A 27,563-nucleotide genomic window follows, 5' to 3' on the forward strand; every position below is an offset into this window, starting at 1 on the left:
TCCCAATTGGCAAAGGAGTCAGGCAGTGGTGCATTTTATCACCATGCTTGTTCAACTTGTGTGCAGAAAACATCATACAAAGAACAGGCTTAGGAGTTTATCACACGAAGGAGATTGGAAGCTTATCCCATGAATATCCCTGAAAAATCTCGTAATTACACAAAACGATTTCACACGACTTTGCACAAAACCCGTCATTCAAGTGGTCACACCAAAGCATCAATGTGCATCTTTTTTACTTTTGGGATTTCAGCGACAATGCATTTCTGATATCATTTTATTTGTGCCATTGTGTATGATAATGATTTGCGCAATTACTCACCATTTCTGCTTTATTTGTGGGATGCTTTAAATGTGCTTTAATCTCTCTTTAATGCTGAAACTAGCCCCAGTGTGATAAACTCCTTAGAGTTGGAAAAAAGAAGAGTAAAGATAGGAAGAAGAAATATCAACAATTTAAGATATGAGGATGACATACGACTACTGTAAAACAGCATGGTCTTGGAACAAGTACTAAGGAAGGTCAAGGAAGAAAGTGCAAAGGCAGGCTTGCTACTGAACATACGGAAAACAAAAATGACCACAGAGGACCAACTTAGACAATCAGGAAATTGAAATGGTTAAAGATTTCTCATACCTTGGATCAAACATTGATCAGAACAGAGAAGAATACTAGGAATGGGAAGGGGAGCTATAATGGAACTACACAAGATCTTAAAGAGCAAAGATATACAATTGAGCACCCAAGTATTCCCCATTACCATGTACAGATGTGAGAGATGGATGGTGAAGAAAGCAGATAGGAAGATCTATTCATTTGAGATGAGGTGCTGGAGAAGAGTGCTGAGGGTACCATGGACAGCTAAAAAGGCAAATGGGTCCTAGAACAAATCAGGCCTGAACTCTCCCTGGAAGCCAGGATGGTTAAATCAAGTCTGTCGTACTTTGGCCATATCACGAGAAGGCAGGACTCACTGAAAAAGACAATGATGTTGGGAAAGGTCGAGGGTAGCCTAGAAAGAGGAAGACCTCATGCCAGATAGCTAGACTCATTGAGGGAGGTCACGATCATGAATCTACAAGACTTAAGCAGAATGGTGGAAGGCGGGGGGGGGGGGGGGGGGGGGGGGGGGGGGGGGGGGTCATGGAGATGTCTCATACTGAGGATTGCCATGGCTTAAGGTCGAGTCAAGAGCAGCAACAAGGTCCCAGCTAGACTGCTGCCACACTGCATAATTAATACAGTTTGACACCACTTTAACTGTCATGGCTTCATCCTATGGAATCCTAGGATCACTAGTTTGTTATGACACCAGAGCTCTCTGACACGGAAGTCCCAATATTTCGCAAAACTACAAATCCCAGGATTCCATAGCATTGAGCCATGGCAGTTAAAGTGGCATCAAACTGCATTGTTTCTGCAGTGCAGATGAAGTCACTGAGCATTCTGAAACGTTTGTTCCAATGGCCCCATTGATAACCCACTCTTGGCTCCAGGGAGAGGTAGATCAATGTTTTTCCTGGGAGCAAATATGGAATGATGATTCTTAGGATGGCTCAGGCAGTGAATGCAAGGCAGCACACCTTTAATGTCTGGAGGGGGCTGTGGGTATGAGCTCCAAAGCAAAGAGCAGAGTCAGTCTGCTCTAGATCATCTAGATGTCTGAAGAAAAATAAATCATCTTTATGTACATCTGCATCTCTTTCTCGGAGCTTGGGAAAAGCTCTTCTGTAGGCACTGCTACTGTACTGTACACTGTTGGATCACCAAACCCATATCTTCCCACATGAACTTGCCTGGCTCTTATAATCTTTGGGGAAAGTTTACTGCAACTCAAATTGATTGATTTTAAAAGTTTTTATTAAAACTATTTCTCTCCTTCCCTGTATCTGAAAATCTCAGGCGGCATCTGCACTGCAGAAATAATGCGATTTAACACCACTTTAACTGCCATGGCTCAATGCTGTGGAATTAGATTTAGCCTTCTCAGTCAGATTGCTCTGGTGCCATAACAAACAACAAATCCCAGGCTTCCATAGCATTGTGTCATGATGGCTGAAGCAATGTCAAATCACCTAAGTTCTGCAGTGCAGATGCAGCCTTCAGATGGAGCAGGGAGTACAGACAATAAAAGCAGGTTTAAAACAATGCAACATAGCTGAAAATCCATAAAACAAAATACGGCGGGTCCTTGATATCTGGGATTTGGTTCCAGGGTGCGCGCGCGCACACACACACACACACACACACACACACACCGTGGATACCAAAATCTGTGGATGCTCAAGTCCCATTATATGCATCCACAGATTTTGGTATCCATGGTGTGAAATGGCAAAATCAAGGTTTGCTTTTTTGGAATGTGTATAATTTTTGAATATTTTCAAGCCACGTATACAGAGGACCGAGTGTGGAACAGAATTCTCTGCTCATTCCGGTGGATCTCAAAAGCATCAAACTCTTAGGACTGGATTTATCCAGGCTATTGAGAGAGAATAAAAGATCTCGCAGTGATTCTGGGAGAGTTAAGAGTCTCTTTGCTGAAGGATCTGACCACATCCCTCATTCAGTGCCATCTGCCTGTGTCCAAAATGCACAGCGCTATGGTCCGTGGCTGTTGGTTTAATTCCAAGAGTTGGCTTGGTTGCCACCTGTTGAGCAAGAAAGCTGTTTGCTCACAGAGGTACAAATTGTGAGGGAGCTTGAAACAGATCTGGGAAAACAGTTCTTGGAAGGATGAGCAGATGGCTGGCAGAAAATGAATTCTGTTGGGGTTTGCTAATGTAATCCAGGCTAGCCATTTAAAATCACCTAGGTCAGAGGGGAGCTGACCTCAGGGGCCTTTTTATAGTTACAGCATATAACCAAACCCAGTTTGTTGCAGCGGTTCACGTGTTGGACCAGGGTTTCAGAGATCTATTTGTATTTGATTTTGTTTATACCTTGCCTTTGCCTGTCAGGAATTAAACTGACCAGCCAAAAAAATGTAAAATGATACAGAGGATGCAAAAAATGAATTTCAAATGTAATTAAGCTGCCTATAATATTAAACAATCTTAAGGCAATCATTAATAAGATAAATCAGATAAAAAGTAGTACTGCACACGATTAAATGGGCTTTCTTAAAGTCCATTGCCTATTGATGGAAAAGCAGACTAGAAAAGGCCCAAGTTGTCTAACTTAAGACTCTTCTAGATGGAGCAGATATATCAGGAGGTTTTGGTATTTGTTGCTTTAGTTCTCAGGTTTTTTAAAAAAATCCAGATTATGTTTTAGTTGTTCTGGACAGCAGTTCTGACAATTCATGGCACCAGCTGCAACATTATGTTCCCACTTTCAAGTGAGTTTCTTTTTCATAGCAGAAGAATGAAACCTACCCACTCACTATCCTGATTTGGCAGGGATAGCCCCAATTAATCCTCTGTTTTCCCACTTTTTTAGCTTCTCAAATGTCCCAGTTTCTCTCTCTTCCTTCCACATTCGCCCTTTGTCTTCATCTTACTTCCATTGCTGCAAACTGAGTTGAGAGTGCAAGGTATTTTGCGTTCAGTTAGCTCAGTGCGGGAGTAGAAGAGGAATCTTTCCCTTCCCAGTAGACTCAGGCAAAAGCAAACTGCTGCAGTCTCTCCTAGGAAAGTCATTAATAACTGTGGACCATCTTGACCACGTTCTGTTGTTGCTTGGCCATATGTGTTCTGGTTTTCATCTGTTAAATGTTGGAGTATGTAATAAAGTATCTTTGGGTCATTTTACTTAAAATAGTTTTTAGAAGTATTATGCATCTAAGTGGATCTAGGTTCTAATCTCCACTTGATAAATTCACTGGGGGACTGTGGCCAGGTCTCTTTCACATAGTCTTATCTACTTTATTGGGTTGTCCGTTCCTCTGCATCTTTAGTTTCTTTTAAGAAACAATTAAAAACGCATCTATTCCAGCTGGCTTTTTCACTCTAGGTAATAGTGTTCTTTCTCTGCTCCTTGTTGTTGTTTTTCGACCCCGGATTAGTGCAATATATTGTCTTTTTCTCGCCCCTAGTGAATTGTGATTTGTATAGATTCCCGTTCCTACCGCTAGTAATGATGTTTTTAAACTTTTTATATTGTGATGTTTTATCTGTATTTTATTGTTTCTTGTCTTGTAAGCCACCTTGATCATGCAATTGGAAAGGCGGGATATAAATAAAAATTATTATTATTATTATTATTATTATTAAAAAAGATAAAACTAGGCTATCTGATGTGGGGGGCCAGCATTTATTCCCCTAATGAACTAGGGACTGATTCAGATATTGATCTAAGGACTGATACTGATACTGATCAGGGACTGATATTTGTGCCCATGGGCTACAACTGTTTTTCCCCATGGCAGTTCACTGCAGACTGCAGCTGATGGCTCATGAGTTTGCATCAGTCCATGGACAGCCATTGAAATAACCTTGCTTTAGCCTTTCTGTTAGGACCTGGGAGGATGTATTCTGTGGGTTCACTCTCCAGCTGCAAACAGGATTTTTACAAAAGTATGTAAAACAGGCAGGGAATATTTAGTATTCTTAATCCTTGTGGTTCTGGCTGTCTTTCCAGAGGATCTACTACCTTTCCTTGGAGTTCTACATGGGCCGGACTTTGCAGAACACTATGATCAACCTGGGGCTGCAGAACGCCTGTGACGAGGCCATTTATCAGGTAAGTGAACGCTCAAGAAGGTTTTGGCAAACCTTATGGAAAGTTCCTCTTTTAGACCATTGACTCTCCAAATTCCCCATCAGCCTAGTCATCCTGGCTGGGGGATTTTGGGATCTCCAATCCACAAAGCTCACTTTTATAAGCTCTGGGCTTCCTATACATGCAGCCTGACAAGCTGAGTGGACAAAATTAACATTTTGCAGTGACTTCTTTCCCTGGTCGCTGTCAGTATAGAAAATACACAGAGCCTTAAAAGCATAGAGTTGGAAGGGATCCCAAAGGCCTGCTAGTCCAACCCTGCCAGCACAGACATCCACCATTAAAGCATCTCTTACCAGATAGCTCTCCAACCCTTTGCTTTAAATCATTCTCCAACAAACACAATTGTCTTAAGGTCACCATGGAGAAGTTTTGGAGTAAGTGGCTTTCAGTCCTTGTGAATCCATTGTGACTGGTTTTCAGCTGAATCAATGCAGAGGAGGGTGGTGGATATCTACAGGGCTTCAGGATGGGTGACCATGAGCCCAGAATATTCCTCAGAGTCCTAGGCAGCATGCTCTTGTGGCTGGTGGGCATGAAATCATTTCCTGAGCAGATGAATTAATCTGGAAAGAGTTCTTAGATGGGCACATGGCTTGGAAAATCCACAGTTAGGTGAGCTGGAATGTACAAGGCCTAATTTTCACCCTCATGTTTTTGGGTAGGGGCTGTATTGACTCCAAATTGGACAGAAATCTGCTGATTTTTGCAACTGGAACTGAAAGTCCATGCTTTCCTGGAATGTTTTGGAGAGTTCTTTGGGTGGTCTTGGGTTAAGGGTGAACCATCACACCTCCATGTAGTGGCAAGTAGTGGCAAGCGGTTATTTAGAGGCTGTAAAAAAAATCCAAAAATATTTGGGCAATGCAGGGACTTTTGAAAAGGTCATGGTTTGAGTTTACACTAGGGCTCCAGGAGACCAGGGTTCAAGTCCCTGCTGGTCCACAGAAACCCACTGGGTGACCTTGGGCCAGATACACTTTCTCATGGCAAATTCCATTGGAAGAAATCTCACCATGAAAGACCCTTTTAAAAGAGGCAGCTAGTGTGGTGCTTTGAGTGTTGGACTAGGTCTCTGAGAGACCATAGTTCAAATCCTCACTCATCCATAGAAACCAACTGCACCTTGGACAAAGTCACACTCTCTTTGCCTCGGAGGAAGGCAATGGCAAACCTTCTCCAAAGAAATCTTGCCAGGAAATCCCTTAGAAATCCTTGGTTTAGTGGTTTGTGTGTTGGACTTGGGAGCTCCAAGAGACCAGGTTTTGAATCTCTGTTTAGCCATTGGTAACCCATTGGGTGACTGTGGACAAGTCACAGTCTCTCAGCCTCAGAGGTGGGCAATGACAAACCATCTCTGAACAAATCTTGGTCAGAAACTCCCATAAATAAGAGTTTTGCAATGGCAAACCTTCTCTGAACATTGCCAAGAAACTCCCACCTGAGTGTCTCCATAAGGCAGAAACAACCTGAACAGCAAATCTAGCACAAATGCACCTCAGTCTCAGTAAGGAGGGGGCATCACCCTGTTTTAGTTGGTATCACCCACCTGCTTTTCAGTCTGTCTTGTCTTGGTAGCAGTGAGAGCTAGAAACCTGGCTTGTTATAAAATTTAAAGTGAAACAACTTGGACTGTTAGACTGTTCAGCTTCCATGCAGAATCTCTGATTCTTTGTGAAAGTAATGACGGTGCCTTTGCAAATGCTTTTCTTTCTGTTTCTTGTGCAGACAAGAAGAAAGTGCTCCTGCAGGGTCAGAGAAGACTGGATGTGCAAGCTAATGGGAGCTTGCATTGATCGCTAAAATAGCTGAACAGGACATTGTGGTTGTCCAAGTTGCATTTGCAATAAGGGTTTCCTGAAAAGTGACTTCAGTTTCCCCTTTATGGAGTGGAAGAAATAGATAGGAGGGGTGAATCAGATGTCACCTTCACAGCTGGAAGCTATGTCCATGTTGGCATAACACAGAAAAGTATGTTTTGCAAATCTGGCATGGTGTGGATCATGTTCCATGACAGACTTGGGTAATTCCAAGCTGTTCTGGAAAGTTCCCAATGTTGCCAATTACTTGGAAGGTCAGACCTGTCAGAACCAGCTCAAACAGTGTGAGCTTTGTTCTGTGTGACTCTTCTGTTGCCAAGAAGGAATAGCGGAAGCATCAGCCACTAATAGAGACTTTTGGGGTTGACTGAATTCTTCTGTACTTTGGTTCTCCTGTTTGCAGTTAGGTTTTCTTTCTGTTACCAGCATCTGCATAGATAGACCAGTTCTCTCCAAACTGTGCATCATCTCCCAGGACAGATCCTACTCTTTTGGGATGGCTCTGCACTTGCATGCTGTGAATGCTGCAAATTTCCAAGTCCTGAAATCTGACCCTGAGTTCTCATCTTCATAGCTTCCTAATGTCTCGGTTTGGCAGGGGCAGTCTCAATTAATCCCATTATGCCACTTCTTCAGCTACTTTTTAAAATATCCTCATTGCTATGGAAACCTGAGATCTGAAGTTTGTAATGGCATCAACAGTACTCTGACAGAGAAGGCTCAATATCTCACAAAACTATTCATCCTAGAATTCCACAGCATTGAGCCATGGCAGTTAAAGTGGTGCCAAACTGCATTATTTCTGTAGTGCAGATGCAGCCCCAGTTTGTCTTTTGTCCTGCCACTTTCCCCCTTTGCCCTCACCTTAGTTCACTTGGAGCATACTGAGGTCAAAGTGCAAAAGTAGTAGTTTGCATGCAGTTAACTCAGCAGAAGGGAGAGAAAAGACAGAATCTTGTCCTTTCCAGTATATTTAAACAAAAGCAAGCTGCTGCAACTTCTCCTCTCTTGTCTGCTCTTCCTTATTAATAACTTTGGCCAACTGGAGCATGTTCTGATGTTGGTTGGCCACACATATGCTGGTTTTAATCTGTGAAATATGGGATAATAGAACCAGAATGGTGTAGTGGTTTGAGCACTGGACAATGGAGTTTATCAGACAAGGGAAATTGGAAGTATAATCCGATGGCAATCTGAATGCAATCACGGGATTTAACATTATTGCGTGATAACCCACTACACACAAATTCAGACAATGGGAAATCAGTCCAAGTGCAATCATGTTGTTTCACATTATTGCGTGATAGACTGCCACACGCAAATTCGGGCAATGGCATGCTATTTTTGGGCAATGGGGAGCCAGTTTGAATGCAATGCACATTCACATAATTGCGCTAAACTAGCGACTTTAAGTGAATGCATTCTGGCCCCACTTTCTTTTCATTCGAATTTAAGAGAAATTCCTCCTGTTTGATAAACTCCAGAGACTCTGGAGAACAGAGTTCGAATCTTGGCTCCGCCATGGGTGACTTTGGGCAAGTTACACTCTATCAGCCTCAGAGGATGGCAGACCCCCTCTGCAGAAACCTGCCAAGAAAACCCTGTGATAGGTTTGCCTTAGGATCATGATAAATTGGAAATGACTTGAAGGCACACAACAATGACAACAATGCCTCTTTATAGTTGGGTTCCTTCTCCTTCTGTAATGGCAGAAACCCAGAGCCTCTTCTTTCTTTTCATGTTGTCCTGCAGCTTGGATTGGACATAGAAGAGCTGGAGGAGATTGAAGAAGATGCCGGCCTGGGCAATGGAGGCTTGGGCAGACTTGCAGGTAAGTGTGGGTTGAGAAGAGGATGGTCTGACCTGTGTCTCCTCTTGACCCTTGTGGTCTCTTCCAACCCTGTGATTCTATGATTCTGCATCTGCATTGCAGAGATAATGCATTTTCACACCTTTAGCTGCTATGGCTCAATGCTATGAAATTCTCGAATTTTTCATTTTGCAAGATATTTCTCCTTCCCTGTCAGAAACTTCTAGTGCCCCACCAAACTAAATACCCCAGAATTCCATAATATGGAGCCATGGAAGTTAAAATGGTGCCAGACTGCTTTATTTTTGCAATGTGGCAGCAGCCTAGGACAGCCAGAAGGATGAGGCACCTCTTTCAGCCGAAGAGCTGGAGGAGAACTAAACGGACCACATGCCTGGATGGGCAAGACCAAAAGTAAAAGGTGCAGAGCACAAATACCAGTATATCCAGTAGCTAAGGCTGCATCTACACTGTAGAAATACAACGGGGACTTGTTATCTGTTGGGGTTTGGTTCCAGGATCCCCCGTGGATAACAAGATCTGTGGATGGTCAGTTAAATATAATGGCAGAACAAAATAGAGCCCCTTATATAAAATGGAAAATTAAAGTTTGCTATTTGGAATTTATACTTTTCTGCAATATTTTCAAGCCGTGGATGCTTGAAACCATGGATAAAAAATCCATGGATAAGGAGGGTCAAATGTAATGCAGTTATGACACCACATTAACTGCCATGACTCCATCCTACAGAATCCTGGAATTTGTAGCTTTGTCAAGCACTAGCACTTTTTGGCAGAGAAAGCTAGATAACATTGTAAAAACTACAAATGCCAGGATTCCATAGGATGGAGCTACAGCATTTAAAGAGGTGTCAAGCTGCATTATTTCTACAGTGTAGATGCACCCTAAGGCTGAGAGAGGCATTTCTGGAGGCAGTGTACAAAAGCTTGAAATCTACCAAATGATGGTCTTTTTTGGGCAGTAGGTATGGCTCTCTGTGGAAGTCCAAAATGTGTGGTTTAAGATCCCAGGAGGACTAGATTTGGCCCCAAGGACTGAAGTTCTAGCCGTCTTGTGCCTGGCTTCAGTTTCTTGAATGAAAGCAGGAAGTGACTAAGTATATCTCTGGATCCTAGCCAACCTCCCGTATTGTTATGGTTTCAGGTGTAGCCGTTCCTTATAACAAGAGCATATAAAATTTGTCCCTAAGGGCTGAGTGCAACCTTCCAAGGCTGCTTTTGCAACCTTCAAGTTCTCCGCACTCCCCAGGACACCTTTTTTTCCTGGTGAAAAACAATTAATTAATTGTAACAAATAACAAATAAAGTAACAAATAAAAATAAAGTCATGCAATGGTACAAAAGCTTGAAAGCTACTGATCACGTTTTTATGGATTAATTGTACAATTGCAATAATTTTTTAAATTGTACAACTGCAGGAATTTTGTACAGTTGCATTGAATTAAAAACCCTATTGACTGTGTGTGTGAACTGCCTTTCCTAGAAGCCTCCAGGAAGCTGCAGGTCTCCCCTGTATTTTGTAACATTAAAAAAATACCTCTTTTTCAAAACTAGATATGAGCGGTATCTATGCTGCAGAATTAATGCAGTTTATCACTGCTTTAACTGCCATGCCTCAATGCAATGGAATTCTGGAATTTGTAGTTTTGTGAGCTATTTCGCCTTCACTGTTAGAGTGCTCTGGTGCCACAGGAAACTACAAATCCAAGGATTTCATAGGATGGAGCCATGGCACTTAAAGTGGTGTCAAACTACATTATTTCTGCAGTGTAGATGTAGCCTGTGTTGAGTTTTGATCACAATGAAAGCGCAGATCGCTTCCAACTATGCCTCTCTTTCCACAGCCTGCTTCCTAGATTCAATGGCCACCCTTGGGCTTGCAGCCTATGGCTACGGGATACGCTATGAGTATGGCATCTTCAACCAGAAGATCAGAGACGGATGGCAGGTAACTGTGAAGCCTGAATGGAGATGAACCTAAATGAGTATGGAAGGCAAGAGTTAGGGATGTAGCTTAGCTCCTGTCAGGCCAAAAGTACAACTGGACCTCCCAAGCATGACTGTCAGCGCATGGGCTGAGAGTGAGACCAACAGTAGCAGAAGGACCCCATGGGACCATAGCGGTCCATAAACAGAGCTCCTCACTGTCCAATTGTCACCTTTTGTCCTACATAAAAATATATCTAGCTTCATAGAGATTTACTCATGGATACCCATCAATTCTGTTGCATGTGGGCCATGCTGCTTGGAAAAAGAGGCATGATCTGATATTGGAGGATCAGAAAAAAGTGACAGAAAAAGAATGCATCTGTACTGTTTATTGGCTAGGCAATGAAAAAGGTTTACAAGTGCAAAAGAATGGACCTTCTCTAGCTTTTTGTTGGAGTGAGATGTCATCTCAGTTTTGCTGCACAACTAAAATTCTTTGTGAAACCCACAAATCCCAAAAGACCACACTAGGGAGTCGTTCAGGCATCATATTTTTTAGTGCCATGATAACAATAATGTCACTAATGTATTTTGGGTTTGTTATTCACACTATGGAACCACTTCGATGCACATTTCTGCAAGTTCAGTTGCTCACATTTGCAAGCACTCGAATGAAGATGGTGTCGACGATGCGAACGCATACAGAACACATTCAAGGCAAGCAGAGTTTTATCCCAAGTCTGTTTGGGTCAGTTCGCATTAGTTATTCACACTGCTGACAATGAAAATCTTTTAAGAAAACTTGGGGGACACCCCCCCTCCCGATATCAATTATCCCAGATTAATTAGGTTTTTTGGCAGAAAGAGATTCATCCTGGATTATTTTTGCCATCTGAATAATCCTAAAGAAGAAGTTGTAACCCTGGGCTGACATTATTCTTACAAAGACTTCTTAAGGTATGGGGACATTAAAAAGAACCATGATACCCATGTAAAGTCTGAAGTGGGACAGTCCGTTTTTGACCACCTCATTGAAAAGTTTATGGGAAAGGGAGAGAGATGTGGGGTGAGCCAGGCTGTTGTGACTCCTCTGTCTTTCAAAAGCTTCCAACAATTAATGGAGAAGAGTCTGGTGAAAGGATAACCCCAGAGAGATTACAGAGTGCAGCTGGATTGGCTCCTGCCTGTTAGGTTGATAAGAGTGGCTTCTCTGGCATGGTGCTGTTGCATCATTTCCAAACACACTTGTTGTGCCAGGGAATCCTGAGGGGCAAAGGGCAGGTTATCGCTTGTTGGGCTGGAGGAGAGGAGAGAAGTTTGCTTCCCTAAGGCCCTATGCAAAACGTGCTTTTCAGGCAAAGGGATCTTGGAGCACCGGTGAGACTGACTGTGCCAAAGACGTTGTTGCATAAGCTTTCATAGACTTGGGAGTTTATCACACTGGGGCTAGCTTTGGCATTAAAGAGAGATTAAAGCACATTTAAAGTATCCCACAAATAGAGCGAAAATGGAAAGTAATTGTGGGAAAGATTATCACACACAATTACACAAATAAAGTGATATCGGAAATGCAATGCTGCTGAAATCTCAAAAGTAAAAATATGTGTTAATGCTTCTTTGTGACCACTTTAATTGCGGGTTTTGTGCGATGTTGTGTGAAATCGTTTCACGTAATTACATGATTTTTCAAGGATATTCACAGGATAAACTCCCGATCTCCTTCGTGTGATAAACTGTTAGGTCTACTTTCATGCATCTGAGGAAGTAGACCAAGTCTCCGAAAGCTTATGCCACAACTTCTTTCACACAGTTAGCCTCCCAGGATCCGTTTGCATACTGATTTTCCAGACTAACACAGCTACTTCTCTGAATTCTTGCTTATCACGCAATACTAATTGGACTTTGGAAAAGGGGATGGTGCTGCTCTGCCTTGGTCTAGTGGTTCTCATACAGTTCCTTTCATACAGTTCCACTGCAATTCCCAGGATTCCTTGTCGCTGGCTATGCTGACTAGGGCTGATGGGAGTTGCAGTTCCACATACTTTACAGAGCCAAATACTGTCCACTGCTGCTTTAGCAGTCAAGTTCTTCTTGTTCCTAGGTTTGTGGTAACTTTACTTTTTTGCAAGCTGGGAATATGTTGAAAGGTGCAATGTAACAAGGCCAATGCGATTTTAGGCTGCATCAATAGAAGTATCGTATCTAGATCCAGGGAAGTAATAGTGCCACTATATTCTGCTCTGGTCAGGCCCCACCTGGAATATTGTGTCCAGTTCTGGGCGCCACAATTCAAAAAGGACATAGAGAAACTGAAGCGTGTCCAAAGGAGGGCAACAAAAATGGTGAAGGGTCTGGAAACCTTGCCCTATGAGGAACGACTCAGGGAGCTGGGGATGTTTAGCCTGGAGAAGAGAAGGTTAAGAGGTGATATGATAGCCCTATTTAAATACTTGAAGGGATGTCATATTGAGGAGGGAGCAAACTTGTTTTCTGCTGCTCCAGAGACTAGGACCCGGAGCAATGGATGCAAGCTACAGGAAAAGAGATTCCACCTCAACATTAGGAGGAATTTCCTGACAGTAAGGGCTGTTCCACAGTGGAACACACTTCCTCGGAGTGTAGTGGAGTCTCCCTCCTTGGAGGTCTTCAAACAGAGGCTGGATGGCCATCTGTCGACGATGCTTTGATCTGGATTTCCTGCATGGCAGGGGACTGGATGGCCCTTGCGGTCTCTTCCAACTCTATGATTCTATGATTCTATGTAACTCCTTTGCTATGTAAATATAAGTAAATATTTGCTTAGACAAACCAAATAGCATGGGAAGCTGCTTTATACCCAGTGGCAGGTAGTGCCTACCTTATCTGTACCGTGGTCTATCTGTTCCGTAGTCTGAATGTTAAAAATATATTTCCAAGTTGGCAACCTGTTTGGAGGAAAGGATAGCTTTCAGCATCTTGGATGACCTCCTGTACAGTTCAGATTAAAATGTGAAGCGGATTCAGTGCCCCACTGACATGGAATCCATATTGCGGGGCATAGGAGAGGAGACACATCTCAGGCAGCTGAAGAGATGGCTTTTTATTACTTAAAGGTACAGTGGTCCCTTGTTATCTGCTGGGGTTTGGTTCCAGGATCCCCCGTGGATAACAAAATCCATGGATGCTCAAGTCCCATTAAACAAAATGCCGTAGCAAAATGGTGTCCCTTACATCAGATGGCAAAATCAAGTTTTGCTTTTTGGAATTTATACTTTTTTGGAATATTTTCAAGCTGTAAATGCTTAAGTACAAAAACACCTGGCGGGGACAACACCTTGGGAACCACTGTGGGGGGAAGATGTTTTATTTGGCCAAGCAGTACTGGCCACGGTTTCAGGGTGTCCCTAGATGGGTCACACCACCTTCCCAGTTATACCCCGCAGTTTGGAGGAGTTTTCCCTGTTTTAAAGATTAAATCTCTCTCCTAAGACTCTGTTACTGGCAGGGAGAGGCAGAAGCTAAAATGTGCATAGCAATGTAGGCCTCTGAGAATACCTCTGACATTGAATTTGGCCCACCAACTAAAATAGGTTGCCCACCATGCAATAAAGGGTCCGCAGCCGCCTCTTTCAGAGTATGCCAATATGACATGCCCTTTTCTGCCCACAGGGGTCCTGGCGCTGCCCTACGACACCCCTATTCCTGGCTACATGAACAACATGTCAATACCATGAGGCTGTGGTCCTGCTCGGGCTCCCATGATTTCAACCTCAAGGACGTAAGCAGGGGCAATGGTTTGCATTTCTGTAGCTATAGAAAAAATGTCTGGAAAACAGCTGCCTGTTTGATTGGTTGATTATTGGTCCCATTGGTCCCAAAGGCAACCAATGAGTTAGCTGCAGTGCCAGCTGGTACCTTCCATGGCAATGAGGTGGTGAATCTGCTCCAATTTTAGTTGGGACTATTAAGGAGCTAAGGGGCCAGCATGGTGTAAATGTTTAGCATTGGAGACCAGAGTTCAAAACCCCGTTGGGCATGGAAACCTACTGGGTGACCTTGGGGAAGTCACACTCTGTCAGCCTCACAATGGCAACCCTTCCCCCGAAGAAACTTGCCAAACCCTACGATAAGTTTGCCTTATGGTTGCCATCAGTTGGAAACAACTTCAGGTGCACAACAACAACAGAACAGGTTGAGTGCTTTGGGTAGCTCCATAAAGTTCGGAATAAAGCACAGAACAGATGAGTGCCCCAAGGACATGCAAGCCACTAGTTGCCACAGGGGCAGCCATGGAATGACCACAAAATCAGGGATGGAGATGCCATGGCCCTTTGGATGTGAAATAAATAAATAAATAAAACAGTTATTTTTCCTTTAAAAATATTTTATTTAATTTTATTGTCCCAATGTCATTTAGAAGATGTGGGTATTTCATTTCAGTGCACACTGGGTCAGGTTTGTGAGCGTGACATTCAGAAGGGGTATTTCCTCTACTAAAAACTGGCCATGTGCTCCAAGTGAATTATTGGTATCACTCAAATTACCTGGACAGAACTTGAAAAAGGTACTTTTAGGACTGCGGCTCCCAGAATCCCCCAATCAGCATGGTCTGTGAGTTGTCATCCACTGGCCATGCTATAATTTCTTAGCTGGGGCTGGTGGGGTGGATTTGGGAAGGGTCTGTGCCACAGTTTGTGCAAAGGTGTAAGCAATGTTTGAAAGCTGTCTTGGGTTTTGGGATCCTGATATTCATTTATTCATTTAAATGTATATCCCTTACCTTCCATAAGAGGCCCAAGGTGCTCACTTCATAGATTAAACTAAAGGCCATCCAAACCAGTTTTACCAGCAAGAAGTCACAATCGAAGTACCCTGACAGATGACCATCCAGCCTCTGTTTTAAAAACTCCAAAGAAGGCGATTCCACTGCTCTCCGAGAGTGTCTTCCATTGTCAAACATCTCTTACTGCAGGAAGTTTCTCTAGGGTTAAGCAGAATCTATTTTCTTTTAGCTTGATCCATTGCTCTTTGTTCAGTTTCTGGAGCAGCAGAAAACAGCTTACTCCATTCCAGCGTAACATCCTTCAAATATTTAAATAGCTATCATGCCACCTCTTAACCTTCTCTTAAGGCTAAGGATACCAGTTCCTTTAGTTGCTCCCATCAGAACCCGGTGGTTTCCAGGACTTTCACCATTTTGGTCACCTTCCTCTCTGGTCATGTTCCAGCTGGCCATATCCTTCTTGAATTGCAGTGCCTGCATAATGAATCAGAACTTGCCACCCTCTCGGTTCAAAAACTGATGATCCCATAATCCTGTGGTTGTTGACATGGTGTTTTTTTCCTCTCCCTCCTTCCCTTATTAACGTTGGATTACATCCAGGCTGTGTGGACAGAAACTTGGCTGAAAACATCTCCCGCGTCCTCTACCCAAATGATAACGTAAGTTCCTGAGAAATGGGGCTCCATGCTCCTCGAGGAGGTATGTGTGGATGTGTTTGTGCACATGTATACACAGAAGAGAATCTTCTGACATATTTTACTGTCCAAAGCACATATTCTGATAGCATTCAGAACCAAACATGGAAGCAATCTGACTCTTTGTGGAAAGCTCATGACCCGGAGAACTGTTTGCCTGGTGAAAAACGCTAATAAAAAACTGGGACTGGCTTTTTATTGTGGAATGGTGGCTGGAGGGAGAGGCTAACAGCACACTTGAAAATATTTGCAGCCAGAAGGACAAAAAGGTGTTCTATCCAAATAGTTAATAGTAAAATTGTATCGCTTTATATTACTAATATATTACTATATATACATTATATACAGTGGGGTTTGGTTCCATGATCCCCTGTGGATGCCAGAATCTGGGATGTTCAGGTCCCATTAGATACAGTGGCATAGTAAAATTGGTTTCACTTATATAAAAGAAGATAATATGCCACAGTTTGAGGATATATGGAAAAGAAGGATTAGGGAAGAAAAAGAGTTACTAGGAAAGGTTTGCAAGATTCTTTTGGAGAACCAATTTTGTATAAAGAAATGTTTTATAGGTATGTGGGGGAAAGATCTGAAGATAAATACTGAAGACCTAATGTTTTGGATCTTTCAGATAATTTAAATTAAAAATATAAAGATTAGAGATCAATAACTAAATTTAATTAGCAAGTAGTATAAAGTCCCACATTAGATTGCAATGATAAATAAAAAACGTTCTTCAAATTGCTGACATGGATGTGGGCAAAAAGGAACATACTGTATATTCCTATGTGGTGGGAGTGCCCCTATATACAAAAGGTTTGGTTAGAGGTTATACAAGAGATGAACAAAATGATGGGAAGAAACCTCCAATTTGATAATGAGAATTGTTTAACTTTGAATCTGAGAAAATTCTGATTGGATAAAACAGAAGATTACATAATAAAACCTTTAAGAGCAGTACGTTCTGTAATAGCATTGGGATGGGAAATTGTTCTCATTATATTGCAAAATATTTGATTATTTAAGGGAGAGAAAAGGCAAAGATAAGGGTAAAATAAAGGAAATGATCTGATGGGACAAATGGGGTTGTTGTATTCAGAAAGTTTAAGCTGAACAGGGTTACAGTGAAGGTAGGGAAACTATTGTTAATAATATATTCCACTAAGTTACTTGGTACTAAATTACTTGGTTATAACTATTTGGGGAGGGAGGAGAGTTGGAAAAGTATCTGCTGTAATAATAATAAGATTCAGTCAGGATTTATTATGTATGCTGTATGTTATTACGGACCATAAAACTAATAAAGCACAAAAAAGCATGTATGCCTTTCAGCCTGTATGGATTCTTGAGGCCTTCTGCAGAAATGTCTGAGACAGTGACTCCAAAGCCATTTATTTGCAGAATGAAAGCATTTGATTGAAGGAGCAACAGAGCAAGGAAATGGCAGACACGAAAACTTTGAAACGTTTTGGGTTTTTAAAAAATTATAACGCTCAGAAATGCACCATCAGGGCATGCAAGTGTTATTCTGAGAGATGTTGCCCCCCTCAAAACATCTGGAAACATCTGAAACTACAGTGGCTTTTAGTTCTGAACTTGCCTTTTTGGAGGGATTTAAACTGATATTGTCTAGCTGTCTTTCAGGACTTCTTGCACAGTGGGTTCTTGCATGGCAAGGGGCCTTTGGGATCCCTTTCAGCACCTTGATCCTGTGATTCTTCTTTATTTTTTAAATATTTTATTGGTTCCTAAAATCAGCACATAAACTGTTGATAATAAACACAGATAATATATGCATTGACAACACAATACAAAACTACACACACACACACAAACACACACACACACACAAATTGACTTCCTCTTCCCATCCTTCTGGTTTTGTTCCTAATTGAAATTTAAATTTTCTTTCTTTATGTCTTTAAAGCTTGAATTTTGTTCCCTGTTTCATTTCTATTAAACTTATTCATTAATGCATTTATCCAATTACTTGTTCACTTATTCAGAAACACTGATATTACTTCTTATATTGCCTTACCCCAATTATCTTTCCAAAACTGTATCAGTTCCTTCTAATTTTCTTTCAGTTTGGGTATCATTCCATCCTTAATCATTACTGTTAGTTTATCTAAATTTAACATGTGATTTAAAAAATTATGTGATTCTTCTTTCTAATACTCATCATGGAAATGTCTCCTTACAGGTGGAGGAAGCCGATGACTGGCTAAGACATGGGAACCCCTGGGAGAAAGCCCGGCCAGAGTACATGCTTCCCATTCATTTCTATGGAAGAGTGGAACACACCCAGACTGGCGTGAAATGGGTTGATACTCAGGTATGCGATGGAGATGGGCAGACTGAAGAATGTCACCAGTTGCCAGACTTGGCCTACCTTACAATACTGTTGTGGGGAGAAAACACCTCTGTGTCTCCCTTGCCAAGGTCCTTAGGGTGAAACATGAGAAGGAGGATGCGGCGGTGTTGGTGGCTTCCATATCAGTGTGGAGGTAAATCTGCTCTGGGTTTTAGGTTACATCTATGCTGCAGAAATAATGCAGTTTGACACCATTTTCAATGCTGTAGCTCCATCCTAGGGATACTGAGATTTGTAGTTTTACAAGGTCTCTTGTCTTCCCTCTGCCTAAGTGTTCATGCCTCACAAAACTACGAACCCCAGGATTCTGTAGGATGTAGCCATGGCAACTAAAGTAGTGTCAGACTGCATTATTTCTACAGTCTGAACTCTAAAGTAGCTGTCCATGGTGCTAGTTCAGTGACTTCCAAACTTTGGTCTTCCAGGTGTTGTGGACTTCAGCTCCCAGAAGCCCCAGACAGCTTGGCCAACAGTCAGGAATTCTGGGAGCTGAAGTACAAAACACCTGGAGGACAACACTTTGGGAACCACTGTGGGGGGAAGATGTTTTATTTGGCCAAGCAGACTGGCCATGGTTTCAGGGTGGTCCCTAGATGGGTCACACCACCTTCCCAGTTATACCGCAGTTTGGAGGAGTTTTCCCTGTTTTAAAGATTAAAATCTCTCTCCTAAGACTCTGTTACTGGCAGGGAGAGGCAGAAGCTAAAATGTGCATAGCAATGTAGCCTCTGAGAATACCTCTGACATTGAATTTGGCCCACCAACTAAAATAGGTTGCCCACCATTGCAATAAAGGGTCCTGCAGCCAGCCTCTTTTCAGAGTAATGCCAATATGACATGCCCTTTTCTGCCCACAGGTGGTCCTGGCGCTGCCCTACGACACCCCTGTTCCTGGCTACATGAACAACACTGTCAATACCATGAGGCTGTGGTCTGCTCGGGCTCCCAATGATTTCAACCTCAAGGACTGTAAGCAGGGGCAATGGGTTTGCATTTCTGTAGCTATAGAAAAATGTCTGGAAAACAGCTGCCTTTTGATTTGGTTGGATTTATTTGGTCCCATTGGTCCCAAAGGCAACCAATGAGTTAGCTGCAGTGCCAGCTGGTACCTTCCATGGCAATGAGGTGGTGAATCTGCTCCAATTTTTAGTTGGGACTTTTAAGGAGCTAAGGGGCCAGTATGGTGTAAATGTTTGAGCATTGGAGACCAGAGTTCAAAACCCTGTTGGGCCATGGAAACCTACTGGGTGACCTTGGGGAAGTCACACTCTGTCAGCCTCACAATGGCAACCCTTCCCCCGAAGAAACTTGCCAAACCCTATGATAAGTTTGCCTTATGGTTGCCATCAGTTGGAAACAACTTCAAGGTGCACAACAACAACAGAACAGGTTGAGTGCTTTGGGTAGCTCCATTAAAGTTCGGAATAAAGCACAGAACAGATTGAGTGCCCCAAGGACATGCAAGCCACTAGTTGCCACAGGTGGCAGCTCATGGAATGATCACAAAATCAGGGATGGAGGATGCCATGGCCCTTTGGATGTGAAAATAAATAAATAAATAAAACAGTTATTTTTCCTTTAAAAATATTTTATTTAATTTTATTGTCCCAAATGTCATTTAGAAGATGTGGGTATTTTCATTTCATGTGCACACTGGGTCAGGTTTGTGAGCAGTGACATTCAGAATGGGTATTTCGTCTACTAAAACTGGCCATGTGCTCCAAGTGAATTATCGGTATCACTCAAATTACCTGGACAGAACTTGAAAAAGGTACTTTTAGGACTGCGGCTCCCAGAATCCCCCAATCAGCATGGTCTGTGAGTTGTCATCCACTGGCCATGCTATAATTCATTAGCTGGGCTGGTGGGTGGATTTGGGAAGGTCTGTGCCACAGTTGTGCAAAGGTGTAAGCAATGTTTGAAAGCTGTCTTGGGTTTTGGGATCCTGATTATTCATTCATTTATTTAAATGTATATCCCTTACTTCTTCCATAAGAGGCCCAAGGTGGCTCACTTCATAGATTAAAACTAAAGGCCATCCAAACCAGTTTTACCATGCAAGAAGTCACAATCGAAGTACCCCTGACAGATGACCATCCAGCCTCTGTTTAAAAACCTCCAAAGAAGGCGATTCCACTGCTCTCCGAGAGTGTCTTCCATTGTCAAACATCTCTTACTGTCAGGAAGTTCTTCCTAAGGGTTAAGCAGAATCTATTTTCTTTTAGCTTGAATCCATTGCTCTTTGTTCTAGTTTCTGGAGCAGCAGAAAACAAGCTTACTCCATTCTCAGCGTAACATCCCTTCAAATATTTAAACATAGCTATCATGCCACCTCTTAACCTTCTCTTAAGGCTAAGGATACCCAGTTCCTTTAGTTGCTCCTCATAGAACCCGGTGGTTTCCAGGACTTTCACCATTTTGGTCACCTTCCTCTGGTCATGTTCCAGCTTGCCATATCCTTCTTGAATTGCAGTGCCTGCAGTAATGAATCAGAACTTGCCACCTCCTCGGTTCAAAACTGATGATCCATAATTCCTGTGGTTGTTGACATGGTGTTTTTTTCCTCTCCCTCCTTCCCTTAGTTAACGTTGGTGATTACATCCAGGCTGTGTTGGACAGAAACTTGGCTGAAAACATCTCCCGCGTCCTCTACCCAAATGATAACGTAAGTTCCTGAGAAATGGGGCTCCATGCTCCTCTAGGAGGAGTATGTGTGGATGTGTTTGTGCACATGTATACACAGAAGAGAATCTTCTGACATATTTACTGTCCAAAGCACATATCCTGATAGCTATTCAGAACCAAACATGGAAGCAATCTGACTCTTTGTGGAAGCTCATGACCCGGAGAACTGTTTGCCTGGCGAAAAACGCTAATAAAACACTGGGAATGGCTTTTATTGTGGAATGGTTGGCTGGAGGGAGAGAGCTTAACAGCACACTTGAAAATATTTGCAGCCAGAAGGACAAAAAGGTGTTCTATCCAAATAGTTAATAGTAAAATTGTATCGCTTTATATTACTATATATATTACTATATATACATATATACAGTGGGCCCTTGATACCCGATGGGGTTTGGTTCCATGATCCCCTGTGGATGCCAGAATCTGTGGATGTTCAGGTCCCATTAGATACAATGGCATAGTAAAATTGTTTCACTTATATAAAAGGGCAAAATCAAGGTTTACTTTTTGGAATGTATAGTTTTTTGAATATTTTCAAGCTGTAGATGCTTTAATCTGTGGATGCAGGATTTTATATGCGCGCGCACACACACACACACATGCACAAACACATACATACACCCCACCCTAAATCTAGGCTGAAGTAAATTCAATTAAACAATTTAAAGCAATGTAAAATTTAGAACAGTAAAACATTTTAAACTGACTAAAATCATAGTAAAAATAACTTAACAGCTTTAACCGAGTACATGTTGAAATGAATCAGTTTAAAAGGTTTTAATAAATTGACAGAATGATGCGTATAAAAAAACAAGGCGGGAGGGAAGTTTTGCATGATTTTGCAGACTGCGGCATTTAAGCCTTTTGACATTGTCCTGTTTAATCCATGCTCTCACAGCCTGCATGCCTGGTGAGAAGACTTCTGTGTAGATCTGTAATTTTGGTGCCGAGTGTGGCAGATTCGTTGGCATTCCTTCGTACCCATTGTGTGTTTGTGTGCTTTGTGTTTTCCTAGAAATGTGCTTGTTTAGAAAGTTTTCCTCTGGCCTGGTTCAGTAAATGGTAAAGTCATGTCCTCCTGGAGATGGCGGTGAAAGAATGCTCTTCCATTCCTTAAAAGAAAAATTCCCGCATGTGGAAAAGTAACATGAAAAGCAGTAGAATTTTCACCTAGAATTGTCAGTGAAATGCTACTTTTCTGTGTATGGGGAGCTGTTTTTGACGGTAAGCATTCATAAATAGTAGTGGACCAGCACAGATTTAGAGCAGAGTCCTGTTTTGTGGCGTGAGCTTTTCACACTTGTCTCCCTTTTTCATTTATTATATTTGCTGCTTAAAAAGAAAAGAGAAATCTATCGGAGCATACACTTCCATCCCTAAATTTGAAGTGTCTGTCTAGGTTTCTGGTAGAGAGGAAAGGCCCAGGAGAAGGTAATTCTCATTTGTGAGGTGTAAATTTCTAGGCCAGTGACAGTCCAGATGTTGTTTTTTGAATTAATCAATTCATTTCAATAGAGAATACAGAACTGTAATCACTTTTACCCTAGAGCAATTGTCCAGGGGCAATTTTCTGCCCCAGGGATACTCCAAGAAACCCAGATACCAACAAAAAAAGCCCCAAACCCACAAATACCTTGAAGGGACCTGATATTGCAGGAAGTCCAGACATTTTTGCTTAATATAAACCTGCAACCTATTTAAAATGTGAACTCTTACAGGCTTCTAGGAGCTGCAATTGTGGCCTTCGTTTAGCGAGGGGAAAAACAGAGTTATATAGAAATCTAAAGGGATCAAGGGCCACAAAATCTGCTTTCAGGAGCCACACATGGCCCATACCTACCCTCTGTTTGTGTGTGTGTATAGGGAGTGGGTTGAAGAATCGATCACAGTGCATTCAGGTTTGAAAATGGATGCAGTCTGCTAGCCAGTTCTGTGTGTTAGGTGTTTATCAGACGAGCTCTTAAAGAGGTACTATTCCAGTGTGACTCCTCTAGCTGCCTCCTGTTGCATGCTGGGATTGGCAGTTTTAAGGAGGGGTATTTAGAATTCTCAGGCAGAGAAGTTCAGCTCCTTAAAACTGCCAATCCCAGCATGCAACAGGAGGCTGCTAGAGGAGTCACACTGGAATAGTACCTCTTTAAGAGCATAGTGTGATAAACATCTTATAGACTCCTGTAATGTTTAAACTAGCGCTGAAACCCAAACCTGCTTCAGTTCAACGAATCTCCCACAGCTCCAAACAGCCAGAAGGGAAGGAAAGGCTGGCCTCGCTATGAAACCCAAAACTTCTGATTAAATCCTTAATTTAATTGTCTCCTCAAGAGTCCAGTTTGGATCCTCCTCTTCCAGCCCCGCAGCCTGTTCTGGTCGCATTTTGTATTTCTGATTTCTGTGGCCATTGGTTTCAGCTCTAGTTCCCCCCCTTCCCCATCCATCCACCTTGATACTGAAATTAAAACTGTCTTGGCAAAACAGAATATCCCATATTTTGTTATGTAGTTATGCGAAGCTTTGACCAGAGTTTAGAAGAGTTTGTTTTGGAATGAGGGATTTCGAAACCTGCAGTCTCAAAAAAAGAGCCAGCGTGGTGTAGAAGTCTGATCATTTCACTACAACTCTGGAGGTCAGGGTTTGATTCCCCTCCATAGAAACCCTCTGAGTGACTTTGGGTGAGGCACACACTCTCAGCTGCAGAAAACTCTCAGATAGGTTCTCCTTAGGGAGAACCATAACTCAGGTCCAAAACACACTGCAGAAATAATCCAGTTTGAGACCGCGTTAACTGCTCTGGTTCAATGCTAGGGAATTCTTAGAACTATAATATTGTGAGAGTTCTGTCAGCAAACTCTGGTGCCACAATAAACTATAGTTCCCAAGATTCCCTAGCACTGAGACAGGGCGTTTAAGGTGGTCTCAAACTGGATTATTTTTGCAGTGTGGTCTGGAACTCAGAAACAACATGAAGGCACACAACAAGAAATCCAAAAGAGTAACTGCAGAGATTTCTGTTTTCTACATTGGCAAAGGTTCTCCGGCTACATAGCCTTGGCTAACAAACCAAACTTACGGATCTGTGGGCTCTTTTAAACTTACTGGGGGTAGCTGATGAGGCAGGTTTATCTGCTCTCTCCTTTACTCTTTACACACATGTTCACTAAGAGATTCTGGAGGCAGCTGATGTTTATGTTGCCTGTAGTAGGCAGGCAGACACACATGGCTACAGTAGGATCAGCTAAAATATAATCACTGGGCTAGTCTATGCATAACTGTATAATATGAATTGCTGCAGATTTTTGTACATTCACATTGATGCTTAATTGTCTTCATTTTCCTGAGCAAATTCGCAACTACGATGGTCCCTTCACATTTGCTGGGGTTAAGGGTGAAGGACCCCAGTAAATGTGGGAAAACCACAAATAAAAACATGCAATTCTTTTTACTTGAGAGAACATCCTTCTAGTAATCTCCAGGTCTTCCAGTGCAACTCTGTGGTCAACACCTGCCAGACGTTGATCATAGAATCACGCTGGAGGATCTACAGATGCCTAAAGAAGTGCTTTCTCTAAGAATTTCTAGGTTCTATGGCACAACTCTATGGTCAACTTCTGGCAGAGTTGGAGAACCTAGAGATTCCTAGAGAGAACATATTAATCAAAACCGCAGATAATCGAATCCGCAAAAATAAAAGCCACAAAAATGGAGGGCTGACTGTATTTACCTCCTTCTGCTGAAAATGCTCAGCTATAGGAATCCATGTGAATCCATGGAGAGCAAACAAACAGCCACACATTCAGTAATATGTATCCTTGCAGATACTCTGGTAAAAAACACAAAGGCTTTTTCAGCAGTTTCTGGTGTCCTGCCCCTGAAAAAATGCCCAAATTCCTCCAAATCATGTGTGTCCAGATCACATTCTATTCTAATTATGTTGTTGTTGTTGTTGTTGTTGTTGTTGTTGTTGTGTGCCTTAAAGTTGTTTCTGACTCTGATCTCCAGAGTCCTAGTCCACCAGTCAAACCACTTTGCCACGCTAGCTCTCCTAATTGAATTAGGAGTATTTTAATTGTGTAGACGACCCCCTGGACACACCGCTGCAATCTGGCAGTAAATGTGTATTTCTCCAATATTGCTTTGGCATCCTCCCAATGACAGCACTGCTAAAAAAAAAAAAACCCACACCTTCCTGCTAGAAAGAAAATGAGGTAGAAAAGGAAGGCTGGGCAGTAGAAAAAAGATTTTGGGAGAAAGAGCTTTGCTGTCAGAAGCTTTGTTAGGTTTTGGAACATGCTGGGTGAGGGATTCTGGGAACTATAGCCTTAAAAAGTAACACCCCCAAAGTCAGTTCCTCCCGCCATCCTCTCTGATCTTTGCTGCCAAAACTATCCCAAGCTAGCTGAAACAAAAAGTTGCTCACTGGCTGACTGCCCTCCCTGTAAAGGAATGAAAATAAGCAGAAACTGTCGAAAATAAGTTAACAATCCAGCCTCTGTGTGGTTGTGAGTGTCTCTGTGTGTGCCTGTGTGTTAGCAGTTCCCTTTCTTTCCTGTCCCGAAGCCAACTGCCGAGAATTTGGTCCTCCCTAAAACGTTTGGTTTAGCAATAGCAATAGCATTCACGTTTCTGTACCACTTAATAGTGAATTCAGCACTCTCTAAGCAGTTTACAATCTGCAATCCAATTGCTCCCAACAAGACGGGGACTCGTTTTACTGAACTACAAAATAAGGGAAGGCTGACTCAACCTTGGAGACCTGCAGGGATCGAACTCACAAACTTGTAGCTGCAGAATTGGCATTTAACCACTGCACCTCCAGGGCTCCTTAGCCACTGGTTGAGCCACCGGTGGGTGCATTTACACTGTAGAGATAGAGAAGTTTAAAACCACCCTAACAATTATGGCTCCATTGTTTGGAATCCTGAGATTTGTAGTTTCACAAGGCACAAAAGACCCTGTAAAATTACAAATCCCAGGATTCCATAGAAGGGAGCTACAGCACGTAAACTGGTGTCAAACTGCATTATTTCAGCAGTGTAGATAACCCTAAGACAAGGATGGCAAAGTGCAACCCTCTAAATCTGGTTTAGACTGGAATTCCTAGCATACCCATTGGTGAGGAATGATGGGAGCAGCAGTTCAGCAGCACTGGAGGGCAGCATGATTCCTATCCTTGCTTGGTGATTCTGACCTTCCAAGGTATTTTGGACTTACAGAATCATAGAATCAAGACCACAGAATCACTTCAGCTCCCAGAATCCCAAACCATTGGCCAAGATGACTTAGGCTTCTGGGATCTGGAGGCCAATACTTGGAAGGCCAGAGTTTGTGAATTATTGCTCTAGTCTAGGCTCATAGTATACATGGCTGCTAGGCCAAATGTTGCCTGTAAGCCATTGTTGGTGTCTGCCATCATAGACAATGGCCATCACTGGACTTTTGTGCCCCTTACTCTTGTCTTGTGTTCTTCTTGTTGTCGATCCCAATACAATGTTTTCTTCTTCATCTTTCAGTTTTTCGAGGGAAAGGAGTTGCGGCTCAAGCAGGAATACTTTGTGGTTGCCGCCACCTTACAGGACATCATCCGGCGGTTCAAAGCCTCTAAATTTGGGAGCACTGAAAGTGTCCGGACTGCTTTTGATTCCTTTCCAGACCAGGTACTTGCTTGTGTGTGCATTTGTTGAGAATGCAAATCGATTCTCTTGACCTTGTTTCATCTGGTGCTATGCAGTCATCTGGAAAAAATAGGGTATAGCTGTGGAATATAATCCTTGTTTTTGTAGTGTAATTTAAGTTCCCCAAGGCTTCAGACTTTAGTAAGGAAACAAAAATATTGAAATACCAAAAATGTCAAAGCCATGCCTATTAAAGTCTAGCTTTAAATTGCCAGAGTAGTAGAAATGTGCCTTTGTCTAGCTATGGGCCCAAACAGACAGGCCAAAATAAAGCTGCTTCAGGTCACTTTGGAGGTATGCTGTTTAAATGACACACACATCTTAAGAGGCCAGAAACTGCACCCAAGCTGCGCTTCAGTCTTTAGGCTTTGGCATGGCTTCTGGCCTCTTAGTATGCATGTGTCATTTAAACAGCACATTTCCAAAGTGGCCCGAAGCAGCTTTATTTTGGCCCTGAGCCTCCCTAAGAACTGAGACTGACTCAAAAACAACAAACACATAGCTTGTAGTTTAAAACAAAAGTTTACTAATGGCTTTAATCTATATTTATATAGAAGCTATATCCTAATCTAGCTAGTGAATAGTTCAGGTAAAAAGAAATCTTTATCACACCATCTTTCCAAAGAAAGTTAAAAGAGGAGGAAAACCAACAGTTCAGTTGAAAATCTTGAGAGAGAATTTCTGTTAGTCCCAAAGGGGGAGTGATCTGAATCACATGGTTAGTTTGAATGAGAGAGAGAAAGAGAGGGGAAAGTTTGCATGCAGGAAATCCCTATCTATCTAAGGAGCGGGAAAGAGAATGCAAAAACCTTCCAACAGTTTGATATTTCTTTATTGTTTTATCTTTCAGGAGGGCTTTGATGGTGTCTTCCCCCATGGCAGAAGGGGTTGGATAGCTCTCGGGGGTCTCTTCCAATTTTTGGATTCTATGAAAGCAGTGTAGTCATCTGTAACACAGAAGTGCAGCCTTGGTTATTTATATATCTGCCAGTGACTCCTGAGTGGATCACACCAGAGATTATTAAAGATGTGCCATCATTACATTTCCCCCAGGCTCTTAAGTTCCAATTCTTTC

At 42.3% G+C, this 27,563-nt stretch overlaps 1 protein-coding gene across 1 annotated transcript in view; it reads left to right on the top strand.

Annotated features, from left to right (window-relative positions):
* LOC121927249 (glycogen phosphorylase, liver form-like) overlaps positions 1 to 27,563 on the top strand; it is a 74,754-nt gene that overhangs the window by 13,805 nt on the left and 33,386 nt on the right. Inside the window, exons 3-9 of the mRNA XM_042460952.1 lie at positions 4,583 to 4,684; positions 8,296 to 8,374; positions 10,219 to 10,322; positions 17,964 to 18,095; positions 18,992 to 19,103; positions 20,717 to 20,799; positions 26,327 to 26,470. Coding sequence (XP_042316886.1) covers positions 4,583 to 4,684; positions 8,296 to 8,374; positions 10,219 to 10,322; positions 17,964 to 18,095; positions 18,992 to 19,103; positions 20,717 to 20,799; positions 26,327 to 26,470 — 756 coding nt within the window. The remainder of the gene's footprint in view (positions 1 to 4,582; positions 4,685 to 8,295; positions 8,375 to 10,218; positions 10,323 to 17,963; positions 18,096 to 18,991; positions 19,104 to 20,716; positions 20,800 to 26,326; positions 26,471 to 27,563) is intronic.

Source organism: Sceloporus undulatus, chromosome 1 (assembly GCF_019175285.1).
Source record: "Sceloporus undulatus isolate JIND9_A2432 ecotype Alabama chromosome 1, SceUnd_v1.1, whole genome shotgun sequence".
NCBI classification, from domain to species: Eukaryota; Metazoa; Chordata; class Lepidosauria; order Squamata; family Phrynosomatidae; genus Sceloporus; species Sceloporus undulatus.